Source organism: Chiloscyllium plagiosum, chromosome 8 (genome assembly GCF_004010195.1).
Source record: "Chiloscyllium plagiosum isolate BGI_BamShark_2017 chromosome 8, ASM401019v2, whole genome shotgun sequence".
NCBI lineage: Eukaryota > Metazoa > Chordata > Chondrichthyes > Orectolobiformes > Hemiscylliidae > Chiloscyllium > Chiloscyllium plagiosum.
In genome coordinates, this window is record NC_057717.1 from 100,807,303 (window position 1) to 100,818,721 (window position 11,419).

The 11,419-nt window shown below is 42.3% G+C and overlaps 1 protein-coding gene across 1 annotated transcript in view; it reads left to right on the forward strand.

The window, feature by feature from the left end:
• The window catches only part of LOC122552247 (microtubule-associated serine/threonine-protein kinase 1-like), a 158,032-nt gene that overhangs the window by 26,931 nt on the left and 119,682 nt on the right, over positions 1-11,419 (forward strand). Inside the window, exon 2 of the mRNA XM_043694928.1 lies at positions 5,170-5,201. Coding sequence (XP_043550863.1) covers positions 5,170-5,201 — 32 coding nt within the window. The remainder of the gene's footprint in view (positions 1-5,169; positions 5,202-11,419) is intronic.

Here is an 11,419-nt window from a genome sequence, read left to right on the forward strand (position 1 = left end):
AGTCTGACCTATCACCCTCACCTCGACCTCTTTCCACCTATCACATTTCCAACACCCCTCCCCCAAGTCCCTCCTCCCTACCTTTTATCTTAGCCTGCTGAACACACTTTCCTCATTCCTGAAGAAGGGCTTATGCCCGAAACGTTAAGTCTCCTGTTCCCTGGATGCTGCCTGACCTGCTGCGCTGTTCCAGCAACACATTTTCAGATCACACCCCCCAGCTCTTGTAAATTCCTCATTGCCTCTAACTGTCGCTCCAACCAATCCATTCAATCTGACAGGATTTGCAACCGACATTCACTGCAGATATAATCCTCAGTAGCCTGGAAACTCTCACATTGGACAAGAAAAGCATATCCCTCTACTAAAGGCCACTTTGCTCCTCCCAATCTACAGACCCAGAAAATAGCACCATCTTATTTCCCTACAAAACACTGCTCCAGGCTAACTTAATACTTATGGCTTACATTTTTTAAATGTAATCAAGAGACAGATCCCAATAAAAACATATAATCAAGAAAGAACCCATTCTACTCACTATTGTAGATTTACAGCAAGGCTATGCTTAAAACTATTCATTTATCCGTTTCTGTGCTGTGACCTCTCCCAAGATCAGTTGTGCATTTCGCTGTTTGTCAAGTTTTCCTAGTTGCACTCCAATTTCCAGCGATACATGAATTCAAACAGCAAAGGCAGTAACTGCGCATGTTCACTGCCGTGTCAGTTAGCAGTGTAGGTTTCTTTCTCTCTCTCCCTTACAGACCTTGTGTCTTTGTCTGTCTTTCTCCCTTTTAAAGTTGTTGTTGTTTTGACTTTTCTTTTCTCCAAAGCTTCAAAGCAATTGCAATAGTATATAACACAATAATTGCAGCTCCTGGAATTTGAGGAAATCACCTCTAACACCTAAAATACCTCAAAAAAGGAGCAGCTGTTACAACTCAAATTTTTCCCATCCTCCATCTTGGATTACCCAGAATCCATAAATGAATAGTTCTTACAAATGGCCCAATCATGTCCCTCAGTACTGTCTGTGTCAATGGCAGAGAGGTAAGACTGGTGGATGTGGAATTAAAGTAGCAAATGACAGAATCATAGGGTGTCTACAGCACAGAAAGGGGCCATTTGGCCCATTGTGTCAGTACTGGCGCTCCAAATATACAATTCCCTACCTTCTCTCCGTAATTCTGTGTGTTCTTCCTTTCCAGATAATAATCCCATTGCCCCTTAAGTGTACATCCACCATAATCTCAGGGCGCACATTTCCAGATCTTAACTGCGTGAAGGTGTTTTTCCTCTCTGGTTGCCATTACTTCTTTTGCCAATGACCTTAAATGTGTGCCAAATACTTTACCACTCCCTTCCACTGTTGGGAACAGTTTCTCCCTGTTTTTGTCCAGAGCCCTCGTGATTTTGAATACCTCTACCAAGTTTCCAAGGAGAAGAATCTCAAAAAGAAAAGTGACAAGCTGTTTCACTTGCAGACACAGTGAGCACGTGAACATGGAAGCAGGATTTAAGTCATTCAGCCCCCTTGGCCTGTTCTGGCAGTTACTGTTTTCTCATGGTTGATATCTGCCTCCACACCCATTTAACTGCCTTAGCTCCATATTCTCCACTGTGCTATTGATAAATCACAAATTGTAAGGACCTAGATGACCTCATGCATCCATAACATGTTAAGGCAGTGGCGAATGACAGCTGAGATGGTAACTTCTCCATTTCCAACTGACCTTCTGTTGGTTTGTCAGCGTACTGCTGTTGTTTCAGTTACATCTTCATTTTATATTCACCATCACTGCAGCCCCTTTCTGAGGTGAACCTTTAGTGAAACACCTTCCTATGACAACTCTGCCCTTTTGAGTAATGGCTGCTTTTGTGCATTTATTTAGTGGCTTTCAGAACCTCACCAGTCCCAAAGAACCCTACAGCCAATTAATTATTTTATATGTGCAGTCATGGCACAATGTGGGGAATATGGCAGGCAATTTGTACACAGCAAGATCCCACAGATAGCAATATAATAATGATCAGAGTGTTTTAATAATTTTGGTTAAGGGATAAATATCAATGCAGGATAATGGGGGACACATCCATGGTTTTATCTGAATAGTACCTTTTACATCTACGAAGACAGACCTGGCTTGAGATTAACATTGTGTCTGCAAGAAGTCACCTCCAACCGTGAGGCACTCCCTCAGGGCTGCAGACGATATACCAAGAGGTGGAAGAGTGAAATTAATTTCACGACTGCAGATTAAAATATGCCAGAATTCTAGTCTTCTATATTGGGGACATGACGTAAGCTGCACTTCTGTTTGAAAATAGCTCCGATGCATTTTGCATGCTGTTCATTACACCTTCCCTAGCATGCTCTCCTTGTTCACATCTTTCCTGAACATTTCCTGTGTTGGCCACCCAACTGACTGCATCTGTCACAAAGCATGGGATGGAATGTAACAAAGATGGATACATTGATTGGAAAACAAGGACTGGAATATTCTTGTTGGCACTATCCATTCTCAGCACTTACTTCATCATGAAAGAGCTGTCACCTCGTCATAATAGCCAGAGTGAACATACCATAAAATCCTAGGCACATTTCCACAAGGACATGGAAAAATTCTTGGTTGTTCAGTGGTACAATCATTAAATGAATACCCCCACTCAACCACAGAGCCGCTAAATTGTCGTGACACAGACAACATTTTAGAAAGTACTGAAAGGGCAGCACGGTAGCACTGTTAGCACTGCTGCCTCACAGCGCCAGGGACCCAGGTTCGATTCTACCTTCGGGCGATTGTCTATGTGGAGTTTGCACATTCCCCCTGTGTCTGCGTGAGTTTCTTCTGGGTGCTCTGATTTCCTCCCACAGTCCAATGATGTGCAGGTTAGGTGGATTGGTCATGGGAAATTGCCTGTGATGTTCAGGTTAGGGAAATGTAGGGTGATACGGATTGGGTAGGGGGCTGAGTTCGTGTGGGATGCTCTACAGAAGGTTGGCGTGGACTCAATGGGCCGAATGGCCTGCTTCCGTAGGGATTCCATGATTCTACCTCATCGGCTGTAAGAGATGTGATGAAAAGCATTAAAATGTGAGCCTTCCTTTCTGCAGGAAAATGATATTCTTCATAAATCTGAGACACAGGAAATGGCCACGGGTGTGTTTGTAAAATCGTTGATCACTTGGTTATATCCAATGAGGCAGCTTTGCAAACAGAGTTTGTACAGCAGCTTCAGAATTAAACAGGCCATATTGATGTATGTCAAACATTGAGACAACATTAAAGACCACTAATCTAAAATAAAGAACGGTGGATGCTGGAAACCTGAAACAAAAACTGACATTTCTGGAGAAACTCAGTAGTTCTGGCAGCATCTGTAGAGAGAGAACAGTGTTAACATTTCAAGTCCAGTGACCCATCTTCAGCTGAGGGGTCTGGCCTCCAAGCATTAACTGTTTTATCTTCACAGATGCTGCCAGACCTGCTGAGCTCTCCAGCAATTTCTGCTTTTGCTTCACCTTAAGGACCACCTTGGACCTGTAAAACCCCTGTCCAGCCAAGATATTGGAACTTTTAACCAAGTTCAAGGCTGGGAGGCTTCTCTGCACAGTAACTCACCTCCTGACTCCCCAAAACCTAGCCACCATCGACAAGGCAGAAGTCCCCGGTGTGATGGAATATTCTCCACTTACCGGGGTATGTTCAGCTCCAACAATACTCATGCAGTATAAACATGCAGGACAATGCAGCTCACCTACCAGTACCCTGTTCACTACCTTTAACATTCACTCCCTTCACCATCCATGCATAGTCGCAACAGCGTGTACTATTTGCAAGTTGCATTGCAGCAATTTTGCCAAAGCTATGCTAACTGCACTTTCTAATCTCATGAACTCTCCCATACAGAAGGACAAGGGCAGCACATCAATTGAAGCACCACCACCTTCAAGTTTCCCTCCAAGCTAAAAAATAGCACCCTGGAAATATGTCGCTGTTCCTCAGTGTCATTGAATCAAAACTATGGAACTCCCTTTCTAATAGCACTGTAGGTGTACTGACATCCAATAACTACAGCAGTTCGTGGTGGCATCTCACTGCCACCATCTCCAGGGTATTTAAGCATGGGAAATAAATGCTGGCCCAACCAGTGATGCACATATCCACCAATGAGTAAAAACAAATCAGCTAATGTTGGCACGGAGCTGATTATCCTTTGTGTTTTTGGCTCTTTGCTCATGTTAATTTTGTTTCTTTTTGTTTGTTCATGAGATGTGAGCATTGCTGGCAAGTTCAGCATTTATTGCACTTCCTTAATTTTCTCCAGGCCATGGGGGTGTGTACATACATCAATAGTGCTGTCAGGGAGGGAGCTCCAGGATTCTGACCCAGTGATAGTGCAGAAGGTAAACATCAAGGTAGAGAAATCTCCATGCATAATTCCACTTACATCAATCTCCCCTATACACACAAAGACTAGGCAGTATAACTCCATTCCACAAAACTGTACTTGTAACACCGATGCATTATATGTTAATATGTTACAATTATCATTTTCAAGAAGTGGACACCAGATAAACATTTACTGTTGAAGATGTAAAAAGACAAAATACATAATTACATGACTGTATGACATGACCTCTTTTCTTAAGGCAGCCACTTAGCATTTTATCTGATACTGTTAGTGATAGTGGTCAGACCCATGGTTGATATCGTTGGGGAACACATCTATGCATCATCACAGAGTCATAGAGATGTACAGCATGGAAACAGACCCTTCTGTCCAACCCATCCATGCTGACCAGATATCCTAACCTAATCTAGTCCCAATTGCTAGCATTTGGCACATATCCCCCTAAACCCTTCCTATTCATATGCCCATCCAGATGTCTGATAAATGTTGTAATTGTACCAACCTCCACCACTTCCCCTGGCAGCTCATTCCATACACGTATCACCATTTGCGTGAAAAAGTTACCCCATAGATCCCTTTTAAGTTTTTCCCCTCTAGTTCTGGACTCCCCCACCCAAGGGAAAAGAAGAGTTAAATGTGATTGCTGATCACTAATGTGTTCTGAACAGCTGGGATTGCAGAGATCAGAAGTTATTGCTCCAATATGAGAGACCCATGAAGACTTTTAACCTATTTGCCTTTTTCTCTTATTTACAGAAAGATCTGCCTTTGACAAGAAAAGGGAGCAGGTGAGTAAAGAGTTTTCAGACGTTAAAAGACAAGACGTATAGCTGGAAACACATAGCAGCAAAAAAATTGACACACTTATAAGGCACATTTATCACTTCACATCCCAGGGTGCTGCCTAGGCTTTTACTGAGATAAACAATTGACACTGAACTATGTGAGGTATTAGGACAAATGACCAAAATAAAAATGATCAAAGAGATAGATTTGAAATGGTGTCTCAAAGCAGGAGAGAGAGATAGCGGGGAGGTTTTAGGGAAGCAATTCCAGATCATAGGGCCCAGGCAACAGAAGGCATGGCCTATGGTGGGGCAAAGTAAATGCACATAGGCACAAACTGCAAGAGCTCCAAGGTCTCAGAGGATTGCAGGTCGAGAGATGTTGCAAGGATGGGGAGGAGGTCAAACCATAGAGGAATTTGAAGACTAGGATGAGACTTTTAGAATTGAGACACTGCCAGAACAGGAGCCAAGTTACTTCATGAGTACAGAGGCAATGGGTGAAGTTACTTTGAAGCTGCTTCCATATCGTCTTTCAGACACCTCATTCAGATCATGACTATTCACCTGGTAGAAATATTTATATGATGCTTATAGAGTAAGGATATAATTTGATGCTTAACTGTCCTGTGCAACAAGAGAGGGGAAAGGTGTAAAAGTGATCTAAGGGGAAACCTTTTCATGCAGAGGGTGGAATGAGCTGCCAGAGGAAGTGGTAGAGGCTGGTACAATTACAACATTTAAAAGGCATGGGTATATGAATAGGAAGGGTTTGGAGGGATATGGGCCAGGTGCTGACAGGTGGGACTAGATTGGGTTGGGATATCTGGTCGGCATGGAAGAGTTGGACCTAAGGGTCTGTTTCTGTGCTGTACATCTCTATGACACTATGACTAAGTTCTGAGCCAAATGTTAGGTTATGAGAAAGTATTAACAAACTTAAAGAATGGTCATTTAATTGGCAAATGAATTTCAGCATGAACATGTATGAGGTAGCTTGACAAGAAAAATAAGGAGACGGCTTAATATTTAGAAACTAACAACCAAATCAGTGCTGAATAAAGGGACAGATAGCCAAAGCTTTTCCTTTTGCTAAAGAATGCCAAATTCAAAAGGTCACTGCAATTTATATTACAGGGGAGTGGGTGCTGACTGTTTAATTAGTTGATTCTGATTGGCCAAGCAATGCCATAGACGAAACAATGTAAGGTTCCTGGGTAATTCACAAAAAGTGCAGGACATGAACACATTCCTTAAGTTTTTTCAGAGGAATGGACCCTGCATAAATACTGTAGAGCAGCAAAGGGCCTAAAAAAGCACAAGTGTTTAAAAAAAGCGGATTTGGGCTAACAAGGTTATAAAGAAGCAAATCATGGATTTATATCTTGCAGAGAGGATGGAAAAGTAAGGAAGTTATCCGAAACTCAAATTGAAGCTTGGCTTTAGACCACACCTAGGGTACTGCGTATAGTATGGTGGCAGCGTTATGAAAGAAATGGTGTGGTGGAATTGGAAAGCATGTAAACAAAAAGAGCTACAAGTATAATAGTGGAAGTTTGCAGTATATCTATTAGGAAAACATTATCAGGCTAGGTCTGTCTTTTCTCTTGACAAAAAGAAGGCTGAAGATTGACCTGAATTAGGAGGTGATTTGATAGAGTAAGTAGAGAATGTTTAAGCTTTCGGAAAGAACGAAACTAGAGGCCGTTGATGAAAGGACATCACCAAGGAATCCAACATGAAATTTAGAAGAAGTTTCTTTACTTAGAGAGGGTAAGAATGTGAAACTTGCTCCCAAAGGGACTGGTGGAAATAAATAATGTAGATGCAATTGAAGAGACCTATCTCTGCAGACGAGGGAGAAGGCAGTAGGGAGTTATGCTATTTAATGAGGAAGAATATAATTGACCACCACGGACTAGTTGGAATGAATGGCCTATTTCTGTGTTATATATGCTATGTAAGTGACATTCTCCTGGATTGTGTTTTGAATCTGCAATCCAGTAGGTCGAAATTCAGATGGAAATGTTTTTGACAAAATGCATAATGGATAAGGTTCTTCCTTGTAATGGGAGTTGTTTAATTAATGAAAATGAAATATACAAGGAGCCAGCAGTCGTTGTGGTTATGGGCATGAATCCTTTCACCAAAATGCTACCTGTTGTGAGAGCTGATTTTCAGGATTTTTTTTAGATTAGATTAGATTACATTACAGTGTGGAAACAGGCCCTTCGGCCCAACAAGTCCACACCGACCCGCCGAAGCACAACCCACCCATACCCCTACATTTACCCCTTACCTAACACTACGGGCAATTTAGCATGGCCAATTCACCTTACCTGCACATCTTTGGACTGTGGGAGGAAACCGGAGCACCCGGAGGAAACCCACGCAGACACGGGGAGAACGTGCAAACTCCACACAGAGAGTCGCCTGAGGCAGGAATTGAACCCGGGTCTCTGGCGCTGTGAGGTAGCAGTGCTAACCATTGTGCCACTGTGCCACCTACTAATTCTATATTCTATAGAGTCATTTTGTACAGTTTTTCCATGGAAAGGTTTGGATAAACAAATGTTGCAGTTTTTTTTTTCAAAAATGAAAACCAAAACTAAGACAGTTTGTTGAAGCTTTTGGGAAAAAAAGGGGTGTTTGGTCTGCCAATGAGCAGCTATTGACTGTGTTATTCATGATGATCAAGGAAATAGGATGAGTCATTTCACCACAGAGTCTCCAGAAATTATTCACCACTGTCGACGAACCAGATTGAAAGGTTGGTTGTGGTTGCAGGCTTGATCAGAAGTCTTCCAATTGATTTGTTGACAGGTTAAGGACTAAGAATCAGATCATCAAGTTCCAATGGGATAAGAGATCAACAATCTAAATGTTGGTGAGTGTTCTGATGTGAGGGATGCCCAGATGGATTGAGAATAGGGGTAATGGTGTATGCATTGGTCAAGATGGGCTGCAAAACGTTCTTGTGGCACAATGGTAGTGTTCTATCTTTGAGCCAGGAGACCTGGGCTCAAGCCTTGTTTGCTGCTGAGGTATGTAATAACCTCTCTGAACATAACAATAAAACAATGCATATGGATGCTGAAGATCTGAAGCAAAACCAGAAATTGCTGGAGGAACTCAGCAGGTTGGTTATGGGGGAAAATATTGGGTGCAAACAACTTTATTTAGCCAGAGGGGCATAGCTGATTATTTTTGTCATTCGTGAGGTGGGAACTAAGAGAAGATGAACTAAGTGAGATTTATTGTAGCTCCTATTCTGTATGTTCACAGACTATCTATAAAGTACATCTGATTAATGATTTATAATTGCTGCCATCACATTAGCGTTAGTACTTGGCTTCTTGAAAGCTTGCAAAATTGCATTTGAAGGACGTGGTATTCAATTCAGAGTGGGGACGTCTTGTTCAATCCACGTTACTCTGTAGTATAAATTTGACATTGGGTGCTCCCCAGAATAAAGGGAGCAGGGTCCATTTAGGGAATGATCAGCAGAGTTGTATCTGAGAGAATAATGAGGCTGATTCAAATGTGTAACAGTGAGTTCCGACAGGGATCTGTGCTCAAGACAAATGAATTATTTATATTCAGTGTGTATGTGCACACTCTTGGTATGTGCATGCAAGTTGAATACAAAGATGATGGAATGGTGGTGTAGAGGTCTTGTCATCGGGGATTGTAATCTAGAGGCCCAGGCCAAACATTAAATCGGTTGGGACTTTACTCACTGGAGTTTAGAAAAATGAGAGGTGACTACATCAAAAGATATAGGTTTCTTAAGGGTCTTGACAGGGTAAATGCTGAGAGGATGTTTCCCCTCATGGGAGAGGCTAGTACCAGAGCATATGATCTCAGAATAAAAGGGTGCCAATTTTAAACTGAAGTGGGGAGGATTTTCTTCTCTCAGATAATTGTGAGTTGTTGGAATTCCTTGTCACAGAGCTGTGGGTAAAGAGTACTTTTGTGTATTTACGAGTGACATAGATAGATTCTTGATCAGTAAGGGTCACAAGGAAAGGGCAGGAAAGTGGACATGAGGAATGTTGGACAGATTAAAGAGGAGGAAGTGCTGGATGTCTTGAAACGGGTAAAGGTGGATAAATCCCCAGGACCTGATCAGGTGTACCCGAGAACTCTGTGGGAAGCTAGAGAAGTGATTGCTGGGCCTCATGCTAAGATATTTGTATCATCGATAGTCACAGGTGAGGTGCCAGAAGACTGGAGCTTGGCAAACAAGGTGCCACTGTTTAAGAATGGCGGTAAAGACAAGTCATGGAACTATAGACCGGTGAGCCTGACCTCAGTGGTGGGCAAGATGTTGGAGGGGATAGTCAACATGGCTTTGTGCGTGGGAAATCATGTCTCACAAACTTGATTGAGTTTTTTGAAGAAGTAACAAAGAGGATTGATGAGGGCAGAGTGGTAGATGTGATCTATATGGACTTCAGTAAGGCGTTCGACAAGGTTCCCCATGGGAGTCTGGTGAACAAAGTTAGAACTCGGCGTCGGGGAGTCCAGAACTAGAGGGCATAGATTTAGGGTGAGAGGGGAAAGTTATAAAAGAGACCTAAGGGGCAACGTTTTCACACAGAGGGTGGTACGTGTATGGAATGAGCTGCCAGAGGAAGTGGTGAAGGCTGGTACAATTGCAACATTTAAGAAGCATTTGGATGGGTATATGAATAGGAAGGGTTTGGAGGGATATGGGCTGGGTGCTGCGACTAGATTGGGTTGCGATATCTGGTCGGCATGGACGAGTTGGACCGAAGGGTCTGTTTCCGTGACGTATATCTCTATGATTCTATCACTCTATTCGCCATGAACCTTTAAAATGATGGAGCAGGCTTGAGGGGCTAAATGAGATGGAAATGTGTTGCTGGAAAAGCGCAGCAGGTCAGGCAGCATCTAGGGAACAGGAGAATCGACGTTTCGGGCCGCCATGAACCTTTAAAATGATGGAGCAGGCTTGAGGGGCTAAATAGCCTACTTCCTATTTCTAATGGCCTTATGATCTTAATCCTACCGTGGCAGTTGGTGGAATATTGAATTAATAACTTTGGAATTAACATTGAGTAAAATTGAACGTGAAATTATCATCAATTGTTATAGAAACCAATCTGGCTCAGTGATGCCCTTTCGGGAAAGGAATCCGCCATCCTTACCTTGCTTGGCCTGCAATGTGGTTGACTCTGAACTACTCTCTAAAATAACATGGCAAGCCATTCAATTCAACGGCAGGTATGGATATGTAATCATTGCTGGCCTTGCTCCTGACACCTAAATCCCATGAAAGAATAAACTGTACAAAATTATGCAGAATTTGAAGAACTGACAGATTAGCTCATGCCCGAAGCGTCGATTCTCTAGCTCCCTGGATGCTGCCTGACCTGCTGCGCTTTTCCAGCAACACATTTTCAGCTCTGATCTCCAGCATCTGCAGTCCTCACTTTCTCCTCGAAGATTATACCTCCCAGCAAAGACTCCAGGAAAGAGAAAGCTGAGGAGAGATATAACAGATGTCTTTAAAATTGTGAAATGGTTTGATAAGTTAGAGGTGGGGGTAATGTTCAAACTAAAGTGAGGGGACCATAAATACAAGACAGACACTGATAAATCCAATCATGAATTGAGATTCCTTTTTAACCAGAGAGTGGTTAGAATGTGGAACTCAAAATCACATGAAGTTAAGGTGAATAGATGTATCTAAGAATGAGATAAATACCTGAGGTGCAAAGAAACAGAAATTTGATAATGTGTAATTGTTGACATATAATTGTTAAGGGGATGGGAAACATCAAAGCTGATATAGGCCATTTGAGCCAAATGACTGGTTTCTGTGCTGTCAATTCTATGTAACATATTGAATGTTTGATGCTCAAGAGTCAGTTACAGACTGGAATCTAATTATTGATCGACTGTATGGAATATCGTGAACACGCAGAAGTGAATTTCATCGTGGAATCCAACTGAGCGGTTCAGATGCTCAAACAAGTAGATTATATATATCATCTATATGTTGACTAATTGATAGGCTGGAGTGATTTATCAGCAGGAACCTAATAGTTGGATTTGGCTGATTTTTGTCTCAATGGTGGATAGCTGGACTGAGTTGTAGGTTAGAATCTAGAGCACTCAGATGATTTGCAGATTATTAGATTACTTACAGTGTGGAAACAGGCCCTTCGGCCCAACAAGTCCACACCGACCCG